The sequence below is a fragment of the Falco cherrug genome, chromosome 3 (assembly GCF_023634085.1).
Source record: "Falco cherrug isolate bFalChe1 chromosome 3, bFalChe1.pri, whole genome shotgun sequence".
NCBI classification, from domain to species: Eukaryota; Metazoa; Chordata; class Aves; order Falconiformes; family Falconidae; genus Falco; species Falco cherrug.
The window spans coordinates 48,879,766-48,893,178 of NC_073699.1; the positions used below are offsets into that span (position 1 = coordinate 48,879,766).

The 13,413-nt window shown below is 41.6% G+C and overlaps 1 protein-coding gene across 1 annotated transcript; it reads right to left on the minus strand.

The window, feature by feature from the left end:
• Window positions 1-779: 779 nt before the first annotated feature.
• MRPL15 (mitochondrial ribosomal protein L15) lies at window positions 780-10,309 on the minus strand. Its single transcript, XM_055704367.1, has 5 exons — window positions 10,136-10,309; window positions 7,619-7,776; window positions 4,800-4,965; window positions 4,133-4,256; window positions 780-2,901 (listed from the first exon to the last, which is right to left on the minus strand). The coding sequence occupies exons 1-5, from the start codon at window positions 10,232-10,234 to the stop codon at window positions 2,564-2,566; spliced, it is 885 nt and encodes a 294-aa protein (XP_055560342.1). The 5' UTR covers window positions 10,235-10,309; the 3' UTR covers window positions 780-2,563.
• Between the last annotated feature and the right edge of the window lie 3,104 nt (window positions 10,310-13,413).

Below are 13,413 nucleotides of genomic sequence, written 5' to 3' on the forward strand. Positions count from 1 at the left end.
CTACCGAAACCAGCGCATGCATGCGTGTGTGTATCAAAGAAGTTGATTTAGGGAAAAAAATTGCCAAGACCAATTTGTTCATTTTAATACAAAGAGCAGGAGTGGAAACAAAGTTGCTTTCCCCCTCTTCTCCTCCCAAAAATACACAATGATACATAAACACTTTTGTCTTCTGGTCTTCACTAATATGACTAACTTCCTTCTTCACTTCCAGTTAAGTAGCTTTCCTGTTGAGTACCACCACCTCCACAAAATACAATTGTGAATTGATTCATAAAAACAGAAACATTATGGCACAAATAAGGGAAGGCAATAAATACTCTTCCCCCCGCTCCAACTCCTTCCCAAATGGAGGCAGTAGTATTGTAATAACAAAAAGAAAGAAAAAAAAAGGTTAAAAAAAAATATATTGCTTGTCATTTAAGGTTCCAAACCAACAATCATCAGGATGCAGAACAGGATACATCTAAAGTGAGAAAGTTATTTACTTCACATTCAAGTTAGCACTAGCTATACTTTTTTTGGCACATGGTGTTATTCTTAATGTGCCAAAACAGTGTTGTGCACCTTATAAAATATGAATGTTAACGCCACTAAGACTGAATTCCTGTTATTCACAATCCAATTTTATATTGGTGTTGTTTTGCTGTTTCACCTATACTTAAACCACAAGTCAGGAGAACAACCATTGCTGATAGCATCTAACACACATTAACAACAAACAACAGAAGCTGAAAAGTAAAATTGTCAAAAATCAGTGACTTTCCAATGTTAATCTCTGGATTTCAGGTTATTTAATCAGCACAAGAATAGAAGACTTGTTTTATTTTGTTTTGTGATTACAGATGTTCATGTTAATTGAAAAGGTAGTTTGTTGAATGAAGCAAAAATCTGGGTTGGTTAACAAACACCAACAAAAAAATTCATCTGCCTTTTCTTATTCTCTGAAAGAAAAACAAGGTTATTTTGTAATTTTTTTTTCTTTCCCCCTCCCCCTCCATGGCACACCAGCAAAATACAGGTGTCATACAGGAGAAACAGGAGATTCTGGCACTCAGAGGGCTTTCCCTAGGAGATGGGACGGTTTGGCAGCTACAGGAAACTGTCAGTAGCACTTCCAAGGGCACAAACAAAAATTGCAAAGCAAGACTTCTTGTGTTCTGGTCTTCCGGCCTGTTTCCTGCACCCTAATAATCAAATTATCCCTACTTTAAAGCCAAATTCAGCTTCCATAATTACATGAACTTTAATGAAGCATCTCATTAACTTCTGAGGAATCAGAGCAAATTCTGGTAATTAATTTCCTCTCTCATCTTTCAATTTACTGCTTGGTTTATCATCCGAAGTGCCCAATCCTAAGCTTCTGCATGAAACCTAGAATACTCTTGCATAGTAATAACACAGTATTCTGGAGAGATTGATAAAACAAACATTTGCTGGAAAATGATTTTCAAGAGTATATCAAGTCAGAGTTAATTAAAATACTGCTTCCCATAAAACCAATCTGTTCATAACTTTTCGCAAAATCTAAATTCATTTGTCCGCTGTTACATATGCAAACTGTGATCAAGCTGAAAGCTGAATCCTAATTGTGCACTCTGTCCACCACATCCCCATCTACAATCCCCACCACAATCTACTGTCACTGTCTTAATATTCATTGATTCTGGATTCTGCTATGCACTTTTATTAATGACATTATATTTGTGTCTGGACAAGTTTTAAATTTTGTTTGAATAATAAAAGCCATTGATTTAAGATGGCCATCATTTTTTCCCCTCCAAATTTAGATAGAAAGTTCTTTTAAACTGCACAAAAAGTTTAAAAGTCCTTTTAAACTTTTTTTTAAACAAAGTCTCTTTTAAACTAAAACTGCTGTCTTTCTCAATTCCATCTGAAAGAGTAAGACAAAATGAAGACTTCTTAAGCTCTAGAGCTATTGATGGTAGTGGCAAAATCCAAAACATTGCTATGGAATTGAAGAGGTTAATGAATCCTTCTGTATTTTGTTATTTCTGGTTGGGTTTGTAATTTTCCCCATCCAAAACCAGATGGTCTATCTCTTAGAGGTATATCAAGATATAATTTTCCAAAACATCAATTGTAACATTATGTAATATGATTGTAAAACTAATACTAATTTTATACAGCCATGTTTCAAATTTTAAATTGAGGGAGGGAAAGATATTAACTAATTTTTAGGTCAAGTTATTCTTTGAATAAGCTTTGAATGAACTTGTAGGTCAAATCATCCCCTGAAATAAATGCAACTTGGAAACATTCTGTCTGAAAAAAACAGTCTCCAAACCCTGGCAAATAATCACAAGAGAAAGTGCCCGAACACACATTTATGTCAGAGTCTATGCTGTTTCCAAATGTGAACTTTTCATACACTGTGTTATGAAAATAAAGAAGTCAAGAGCTACACCAGAAGATTACATAAACAAAAATTTATGTTTTGCCTAGTATAACAGGAGTCTTAAAAAAACCAAACACCACTTCATATCCATTATTTCATACCCAGATGTTTCCTGTACACCTGCAGTTGTCTCCAGTGCTGAATTCATGAGCTATAGTATTTTAACAGACTCTCATCAGTTGGTTTTAGAATTTTCTTGTCTGCCATGTTCACGATCCATCCTGGAGCAAGACCAAAAAATATCTGTCTGGGATCCTTGCGTGAGCTTAACATTTTGAAGAGTTCATCCTTAGTTATGTCTGGTAAGACATAGCCGTATTTCTTGGCAAGTTCAAGCCTGGCTTCTGCAACCTTAGATGGATCTGCCAGGTACCCACGATTCCTGGCATCAGTGTAGTAACGCACTAGATCTTCAGGTGGAAGCATTCGCTTTGGAATAGGCTGGCCACGCAGAAAAAATACTACTGGCTTACATAAAATTTCTGTGGGCAAACATGAAAGAAAATTAGATAGTATGCTTTACAATACATATTTAAGAAGGTGTCATTTAATATCTTTATTTAGTACTTTGTGCCACATAAATTATTGAACTCTTATTATTAAAAAGTATCAAGCAGAACCCTGTATTTCTTGGCTTAAGTTATTCTTATTCAGAACAAGATAGTGGTTCATAAGTTTCACTTAACCAAACAAACAACTCTGTTTTAACTGGTATTTATAATGACAACCTGGATGAATCGTTACTTCTAATGCATTTAGAATACCTACTTTGGAAAGATACAATAACTAAAATAGATGCCTTCATATATTTAAAGGACTGACTTCCAGGTTAGAAGAAACACATTTGCACGGCTATTTACATAGTGTACCAACAAATGTCAAATGTAGTGTTTCTATAAATATTTTTAAATGAAGAATCAATGGCACATGCATCTATCTAGCCGTTTGTGAAGACTATCTTCTCCTCAAGTTTTACTGAATTTGGCAAATTACACTCCAGATCCTTTTAACCTTAGTATTTTTATTGTTTTCTGGACTGGAAAAAAAGGACTTTTATCACTCCAGAGTAACACATTTTGCAAACTAAAAATGTCTATTCCTCTTGTTCTCAGCCTCATTCACACATGAAAGCTCCATTATTGTCAATAAAACCTGCATGAATGAATATTAGGCAGGATGCAGCCTCAAGCAAAGCAAAGCCTCATTCTTCAGTGAAAGTGTTCTGAAAACAATAGCCATTTTGACTGGAATGATTCTGAGCTTCTGTAACTCGGTTATTTCCTCACTTCAACTAGAAAATTATTTTAAATTAAAACCAGAAATATCCACAGTGGGTTTTAAACCTAATTCTGCCCCTCCCCCCCCCCCCCAGTTTTCTTAAGTATTATTAAACACATGAGAAAGTTGGAAGACAAATATTCAAAGAAACAATCTTTTATGAGTTACTCTGTTTATAAAGCTACTTGGATTTCTTTAATTGGCTGACTGGTAAATGACTGCTAACACTGGTAGGGCTGAACAAGCAAATGGTTAATAAAAGCAAAACTGAATGCATTACAGTTCAACATTTGTGTAACAGTGTGTTGTTGAAGCTTTTAGAAGAGAAAAAGTGGATGATTTTCCAGAAGAACTATATTTGAAACTTTTATTTGGATCATTTAATCTTTGCACATTCAGAGAGAAAGAGAGGCAGAAATGGAAAGGAATTCTTACCCAGACTCCTCGGATCATAAAATGCTGTTGTTACCACACCTCCATTTTTTTCTATGGCTGCAATTGCTAATTCAGATGCCCTCTGCACTTCAATATTTACTTTTGCTGAAAAAATATCAGCGCCCTGTAAATTTCAACACAAATCAGAGTAACATTAAAATGAGTATTTTAGGACATACACTTATTCCTCTCTGCAAAATTTTAAGAAACGTGAAATCCTGCAAAGTATTATGATTTGTCTGTTCCCTGCATCAAGACAGGTAACCACACTGCTCTCGCTCAGTCACCCAGACTGAATGAAAAAAACCCTTTGCCTGTCCAAAAAATATTCACACATTTCTTTCAGCATATTCTAGTCTTCTGTTGTCAAATACTTTAACCTCTTGTTACATGCTTCTTATCTGCAATTTCTGTAGTGTCTCAGGTCTTAAAACATCATACTGGGGTTTCGTTTGTTTTGGGTTTTGGTTTGTTTTTGGGTTTTTTTTTTTTGCAAATCCACAGTGCCCTCTAGCGGGGTTATCATCATAACATCCCACAGCAAAGCGATTTAGAAAAGCAAAGTTGCTCCCAAAACATGAGAAGGACAACCTGACTGCCTGGCATGGAAAAACAGAAAACCCAAGCTTTTATACTGCCCGAGGTAATAAGCATCTTGCATGTATACCTCCTCCACCAGCTGGACGCCATAATCCCTTTTGAGAGGCTGCACTGTTACACCTCTGGCGTTAGTGAGCTGTGTTAAGTCAATTGGCTGTGTGGGGTCAACTCTACCCAAATCGATCAGGTACTGCAGCCTCTGAAGACTGAGCGGTTGATACTGCCGTCTGAGGCTGGGGAGAGGAACACAGAAAACAAACAAAACAATGAAAAATTTCAAACACTGAAGCGTCAACAGGAACTAGTTAACCAAGGCACAACACATAATATTTTGTTTTCTACCTACTCTTAAAATTACCAAGTAAGTGTTTAAAACGCACCTATCCATAAACCAAAATTTTAAGTTTAATTTAATGCAAATACAAGCCCTAGTCACAGGCCAAGACTCCATTATGCCTTCAGGTTGGTCACACACACACCCCCTCCAATATATTAATTATTTTGCTGTTGCTGAGCTCAATTTACTCCAGAATACCTCTCTACTTGTTGACTGGTTTAAGGAAGCTAAAAAGATGAAGAAATCAAAACGTCAGCATTTCTTGGTAACTCAACTAGATTGTAAATAACTACCTTCTTCAAAGTGAGTCCAGCTTGGTAGCTTCACTGAAAATTTCATTCAGGAAATCCAAGCAAAAAACCCTAAATAAACCACAATCAAAACCAAATATAGCCTCTCCTCCCATACAAATTTAGTCAAAGACTATCTGCCCAACCCTGTATGTGCTCCTGCATAGTTTGCCTATATCCAACAAGATATTTTAGTCTATTACCACTGTACCTGACATCTCACAAGTACCGAATGGAATGTTCCTCAAAATACCACAAAGGAAGAGAAGTATCGAGAAAATGCATACTGACCCATACCCCCAAAGGAAGTTGGAGTATTTTGTCAATAGCCATCAGCTTCAGCAGAAACTACTGCATTTTATGAAGTTCTAACTTTACTACACAAACCGATCCTTAGAACAGTTTTCCCCATCCCAATGTCTATAGCTACTGCACATAACTTACACTGATGCTCAAAGCTTTCTCATACAATCGGTTTGACCACCACTACAGGAAATTTGTGTGTGGTAGCAGAAAAACTGAGAGCTTATCTCTGTTATTGGCAAGCTAAATAAGAAAGAAAAACAACAGAATTTACACCATCAGACAGCTCTTAAGAAAGGAGAAGTTCAAGAAGTGGAGGAACACTACTGTAGACAGAAAGAAGGAGGTGAAGATAAACAGGCAGGGACATTGCTCAGCATACTCCCATCCTGCCATGATAGCGCCTCTGAAGTACACTTTCAATGTTCACTAGACAAACATTTACAATAGATGACACTGAAATTCTGCAAACATTGAAAAGAAATTGGAGTATTTTTTTTTGTTTCCAAATGCTGTCAGATCTGGTTAAAAACAGCAAGACCCTACTAATTTCTTGTCACTGCAGAAGCCTGGATTTTTGCTATTGGTAATTCATGAACTCGTAACCACTGTTAACACAAGAAGCTCAGTGTCTGCATTCTGCAGTGTTTCCTTTGTAGGACTGCAAATCTAAACTCTTGTCTTCAGCTATGGAAATTTTTTCTCATTTACTCTTGAGAGTAACTTAAACAAACAGGAGGCAATGACAGTACTTGGAAATAGAGTTTGAACTTCAAAATTAGTAAGACTCACAGAGAAAATGTTTAGCAACCAGTACAGGTCTGCAAGTTATACTGCATGCATAAAGAATGCAAATATAAAAATGCACAGCTATTTGATGAAGTTATATCAGCAAATGAAACATGAAATCAACCTGCAAGTTTAACAATTCACAAACACACACATATTTATCTTTTTATTCTTGAACTGTCTGCTAAGTGTGGCATGTTTTGCCTGTAACAGCACCATACAGGTACAGAAGTTTTCACGATCATACCTAAAAGCAACAAAATGATTACTGACCCAGGTAACATACATGCTATCCTAGGAAACAAAACCAGCTTTAAACAACAACAAAAAATTAAAAACCAGTTTTGTAATCATCAATATAAGTGAAGGAAATTAATAAAACACCAGCATACAGCTCTCCAGCTAAGAACAGTGACTGCAGACAAGACACGTTAGATGAATAATTTTAAAAATTAAAAAGCTGGAAGATGGACACAGAACAAACAAACAGGGTGTGAAAAGAGGACAAAAGCGTCAAACCAGTCCCAGCACCTGAGGAGAACAATGGTGAAAGATGACTTCATGGCCTCATCCAGGAGATTTGATATTAAAGAGCTTGTTAAAATCCTAGGTGGAACAGGTGGAGTACAGACAAAGACTGCAGTGTTGCAGGACTAAAAAAGTAGAGTCATGAAAAGAAGCAGAATTGTTTGGCTAGCAGCAGATCAGAGCTTCACATGAATAAAGCTAACAGAAATAACAAAGCAAGGCTTTGCATTACACTTCCATGCTTAACATGCTCACTTGAGTCAATGGGCCTGTTCCCAGTCAGTTCAGCATGTTACCCGCTGTGCAGGCAGGCAAAGAGAGAAACAAACATGTACAGAGGAGTGGTCTCAGAGAAGAATCGCACTCAGCTGTAGAAGGAAGGGTAGCCTGCTACAGATGCAGGATTATGCAAAGAAAAGTACAAATAAGCAGAGCTGTGAAGTAACAGAAAATGAGTGAATTCATTAAAAAAATAATCTCAGAAGAAGTGGGAGATGCTGTTGTTAAGGAAGCTAACAATCTGAGAGGAATAGCTCACTTTCAGTTAGGCCTGTTTTGGCATATTGGCTTCTAGCTTCAGAAGGAAGATCAAGAAAAGCAGACAATGATCAATTTCCAGGTAAATGTGAAGAAACTTACCTATGTCCCTCATTAAACCCATATTTTGGTATGGCCAAGTAAAACGGAGTTTGACCACCCTCAAAGCCTAATCGGGGGCGATTTCCTCTTTGTCTTTCTCCTTTATGACCTCGACCACACTTCCTACCTCCATATCTTCCACGGCCACGTCTTCTCTCCTTGAAAACAATCAATGATACATTGATACATTTAGTCAATGATTTTGGAGATAAGCATCTCTAAAACATGATTTCAGAGATATGAACAGCTAAGCAAAATGCTGATCCTTGAGGAAAAATTAAGAGATAGATCCATTTGATCTTACAAAGTTTTTCCCATTTAAGCTACCATTTACTGGAGTGTGAACACATGTGGAAGGAGCAATGTCACATTGCTAACCAGTCTCTTATCTGCACAACACAATTCACACATTTGTTATTTTCCAGAGTTCCTCAGTGTGAATCAGTCACTAGAGATATGTGAAGCAATGCGTTCTGAACAGTATTTGTACTGCTTATAAGCTAACTTTTGTTAAGTTGCAGCACAGTCACTGCTGGATCAATAACAATGTAAATAATTATTAAACAGGCTACAGTAAGCCTCTTCAATTTCTCTTTTTTTTTTTATTCAACATTCAAATAACCAAACTTCAAGCACCGTGATCCCACAAATTGCTATATGCAGTTAGACTGCAGCCAGAATACTGAGTAAAACTCAGGTCTGAAAACTGCTCTTTACAACATGGTATTTGATTACTAGCCTAACACCGTAAAGACCTAAAATTTGATGCTTCATGCTCTTTATTGTGTCCGTAGGTTTTCCAAAGTTATGGAGTACTTAATGTGCACTGAAATATTGGTACAAGAGTCAGTACAGACATACATCAGAAGCTAGACTAGACTATCCCAGTCACCAAAGGAAGTTGAGTTGTCCCCAGCCCACGCACTATGCTGCTTTACTCAGTGTCTCTTGTGCTGACACAAGCAGTTGTGGGGCCCTGTGCTGGACAGGTAATGGAATTAAACTAGATGAAACCTAACTTCTGTCTAACTATTTTTCTGCTGGTTTAGTTCCCTGCTTCGGCTCACTGCACAACCTCTAGCAGTGGTAGGAAATACACAGCAGGTGTGACCACCTGGTGGCAGAGGGACACCCACCCTTTCTGGCAGTTGCTCATCACCCCCCCCAGACTGCACCATGACTTTAGTAAATACAAGCTCACTGACAAGTAATGTAATCAGTACATTGACCAGATTTTAGACTGTTGGAGGAGCCAATCAAAATTTTTTTATACAACTTCTGTTTGTGAAGACAAATGCTGTTAAATCTGCTTATTTGAGAATAAGGCTGTCTGACACCAAAATCAAAACAACCAGACAAACAGAGCTGAGGTCACTTGTACAATTTCTAATGGAAGACAAACAGCAGCAGCATGGGGAAAACATTGCTCATTTCTTAGATGGAGTTGCAAGTTACTTGCTAAAGGCTGAATGAGTGTACAAAAATTTCTACTTTCAAGATTAAAAAAAAAATAATGTTCTCCTAAACCCAACAGATACCTTGAAAAACAGAGTCCCGAGGACAGACACTGGCAGGTAAGCATCAGCTCCAGTAAATCGCAAGTTCAGACTATCTCTCAACTTCTCAATGCTAAGCTTGAAAATACCATTTTGGAGGCTGGATTAGTTTGAAAAACCTTAAGAATCACCACTCCAGCACTGAACAGTGCTACTTCTACCTTAAATTGATCCTGGCCAAGATGGACATTCACATCTCCAAGTGAAGTAACCTGACAGCAGAACCCCAACAGCTGTAGGGGGAAGAATTTCCATTCTGTTGTCTTGTCACAGGTTTATGGGGTTACCACTATGCAGCACTCACCAGCTCTGTTGGCATCTCTAGGGAGCCCTGAGCACTGACAGGGAAGTGCTGCAGGGACAGTCCCCTGTCAGTCCCCTATTCGTACGACTTTAGCCCTTTAACTTCATCCCCCTGTACACAGATATCCGACACACACACCCCAGATTGGGTTCCTCCTGGTTTCTTTCCTTTATTTGTCTATCACTTTACAATGAGACAGGGAAGATTTAGTTTTGTTTTTGAGAAAGCAATAGTAACAAGAAACGGTGGCTGGCACCACAACCCTTTTCCTTTTAAACCTTTTAACCTTCCTTGCCTTTTCTGGCATATTACCCCATCCCATAAACATTCGTTATTCCATACTTTCCTATTTCCACCCGCCTTCCAACAACGGCCCCGAGGTTTCGCTAGGATCACCCATCAGCCAAGTCCTCCGAGAGGACATCCACACGCACCGGCTGTAGGGCACGCAAAGGGCAAGAACAGGGCCAACACACACTGCAGTGCCACCCGCTGCCACAGGCCGCTCTCCTGGGACCTGCCACTATCTCCCCAAAGGCCTGTGACAGGCCCCGAAGAAACCGCCACCGGGGCCGGGCATGCCCGACGACGACGTAGAGGCCCGCCGCCGCAGGGAAAGCGCGCCCGCCACCCACCCGACAAGCTGCAGGCACTCACCCGCTTTTTGGAGCCCGGGCTGGGCCTTAGGTTGGCCAGACTAACTCTGGGCAGCGACCGCAGCAGCTCCAAGGCCTTGGTCCCGCCATTCCCACTCATATCCGCTCACCTCCCAAGGGCAGCACTAAGGGTGGCGCGGGCGAGCTGCTTTACGGCAGAACCGTAAACCGCACCTCCCGCGCCCTCCCAACAGTGTCGCGCAGCCTGCCCCGCCGGCGGGGCGGGTGCGGACGGAGGGGGGCGCTGGCTCCGCCGCTCCAGCCGGCGCCGGGCTCACGGGCGCCCGAGGCGCGGCGCGGGGAGAGGCGCGGCGTGCGCGGCCGGGGCCGCCGAGGGGCGCGGTGCGGCTGAGGCGTCCTGCGGGCCGGCGGCGGGGGGGGATGGAGCCCGGCTGCCCTCCCGCATCCCGGCCGGCCGACGGCCACGCACCGCCGTCCTGGGAGAACGGGGAAGGCGCGGAGGGTTACAGGTGAACACGGATCCGTCCTTTTAGTCGTGCGTTAACTAAGAATACCAACGGATTAGGCGTAGGTCCCAAACCGCATTTCGTTTTCCCGTATCTGCTTTTCTGTTCCTCACACAGATCTCAGCCGAGTACTTTAACGCCAGGCCTCGCAAACCGCCAGCCCGCACCTGAACACAGCTGGCGGCAGCGCGCAGAGCAACTGGAACCACCGTGCCCTGCGTCAACCAAAAACGTTTGAAGGTGGATACTCACTGGAAACGTGCATTATTATTAGAGGCTTTTCCTTGTACTGGTGCAGTACTTGATCACTTCAATTATTTTAATCCAAAAAGTGGACCTACTGGAAAATCATACAGCAGCTTCAATCGGTACATTGGTCGGGTGGGAAGTCAGGTACTCTCTGGTGGAGGGGGCATGCCGCTGGTGGAGGTAGGCTCACTGGAGCGAAGAACTGAATTCTAGAAGCTGCTGCTGAGAAGTTACAGAGCAGAAAGGCTGGTTCCCGTTGTGAAAGTCACTTGATGCTCCTAAGTGTGATACCTGCTTTCAGTCCTGAAACTTGTTTGATGAAAACAAGATGAACAAAAAGTTCCATGTTGAATGTCTGCTTCAGGTTTCATCTTGGAGAAAAGGTCAGCCAATAGCTCTGCCAGTTCTGAGAGTAAATAGGGGTGAAATGGGAATCACGTTGCAGAAATTCATGTTTCAGTATGAAATCTGTATAGCTTCTTACCCCCTTCAGAAAAGATTACTAACAATTACAATGTAACAATACACATGAAATGCTGGTATGCACAACCATCTTACCCAAGTCCCTTTTGGTCACTAGGACAGAGAAAAATACGTAAGTTTAGAGTATGCTTTGCCTTGTAAAGCTGTCACTACACTAAGCAGAACATTGAAATTAGGTAGAAAAGTATCATTCCTAAGATAGATATCTCACTGTAAAGAGACAGCCAACTTACAGGTCTTTGAAAGATTCATAATTCAGATGTTTTCAGCAATTCCTTCGGGATTTCAGCAGCTCAGTTCTTTGAACATTTGTAACTGGCAGACTGCCCCATGCCCGCACAGGCCATCCCACTACTGTGTGATTCGCCTGTGCGCAATCCATGCAGAACTCGCATTTCTCCAGTGACCCTGAGCCATGCTAGCAGCCACTGGGAATTCAGGTAACATGGTTCCAGCTATATTGGCTAAAAGATTAAAAGTTTGATTTAATTATGAGCAGATTACTGATCTCCTAGCTGGAGGTTCATCAGCACGCCACCTTATGGAACTGACGTTTATGTGGTTAATAGCACGGTAGAGAGGGAAGACAAAACTTTGTTCGTGTCCCAAAAGGATGTTCTACAGCAAGAGTCAGGTTCAGCATACTTGATAAGCACCTGGCATAATGTGAAGCTCCTAATTAGGAATCTTTTATGCATAAACTGTATTTTCTTACACAGATTTGAATTGGGTACAGTACATGAGGCAAGAACGCACACTAGAGATAAAACACAAAAAGCTACCTGTGAAAATGACCTAATATTAGCAATAAAAGGGATCCCCTGGCATAAATACTATGTATCCAAGCAGCCTGAGGCTGCTTGTTTAATGTTACACAGTTGGTGCAAAGGCTTCTCCAATGTATTTCATGAATGCATACTGATGAATACATTAAAGCTGCTGAGCAAAAGCTTTGTGAAAAAATGACCCAGATTGGTATGGAACATGCCAGTGGGAAGGATGTGAAAGAAGCATAGCGTGCATTCAGCTGCTGTTTGAGCTGCCAAAAAAGCATCCATGCTAGCCAGATACTGCCTGGCAAATACAATGAGTAGATTGATTTTCTGTGAGTAAATATCTGACAAAGATGTATGGGATAGAAGACAAAGAACAAAGTATTCCATTTTGATCGAAATGTGTTTCCCATACTCATTCAGAGTTGCTCTGCGTATTTGGAACAGACTGAAATGATCCAGTAATTTCAATACAGAGTGCCTGAATAGCCTAATACATTTCAAGATGAGTAAGAATCATTAGCTCCTTGGCCGTAAGACAAGAGATTTATTTTGGTGATGAAGGCATCTGATCTGATGAGAACAAATGAGTTCCATCTAACAATGCACTTTGGTTTATTTGTGCTGGTTTTCCCGTTTCCCATGACTTACTGTTTTATATTTACCTATGCAAGAATACTGTCATATCCCTTTTCCCCTAGGCCTTATAATACAATATAAAGATTATTTTTACAGAAAACACTCAAACCACAGACACATAAAATTATACTATAAAAGTGCAAAATAATCTGGCAGATGTGTCTGGCTACTTGAAAAATACCTTTAACAGTGAAGGGTTTTTTAGTTCAAACCCTTTCGAAACCGCCGGAAACCCAAAGGCAGAGGCAGCTTTGCAGAGCCTGCCTTGTGACCAGCCTGCGCAGCCTGGCGCCTTCCAGTTCAGCGGGCTCCAGCCGGGCTCCCCCGCGGGGCTTCCCCAGCAGGCGCCGGCACACCCGGGGCCTACAGCGGCCGCACCCGGCCCAGGCCGCAGCGCAGTCGCAGCCGCCGCCGCCTCTCGCGGTCAGCAGCCCGGCCCGGGAGGCCGCCTACAAAGCCCAGGGCGGAATCAAGGGTGGCTGCGCCAGCTCCACGTTCATCTTTTACCTCAGCGGCTCCCGCCCCCGGGCGGGCTCACGGCCCGCTGGCGGCAGCAGCCCTCCGCGCCCGCAGGCCGCCTATCCCGCCCGCCGGCGGCCGCCACTGCGGTGCGGGGTTGCCCTCAGCGGGGAGCGGGGCAGCGGGCGGTGGGCGCCAGTCCGGGCCCC

Coding starts and splice junctions, on each gene's coding strand:
- MRPL15 (XM_055704367.1), bottom strand. CDS start 10,234: ATGAGTGGGAATGGCGGGACCAAGGCCTTGGAGCTGCTGCGGTCGCTG. Junction 7,777..10,135: donor GCCCGGGCTCCAAAAAGCGG/GTGAGTGCCTGC, acceptor ATTGTTTTCAAG/GAGAGAAGACGTGGCCGTGG. Junction 4,257..4,799: donor GCGTCCAGCTGGTGGAGGAG/GTATACATGCAA, acceptor TGAAATTTACAG/GGCGCTGATATTTTTTCAGC.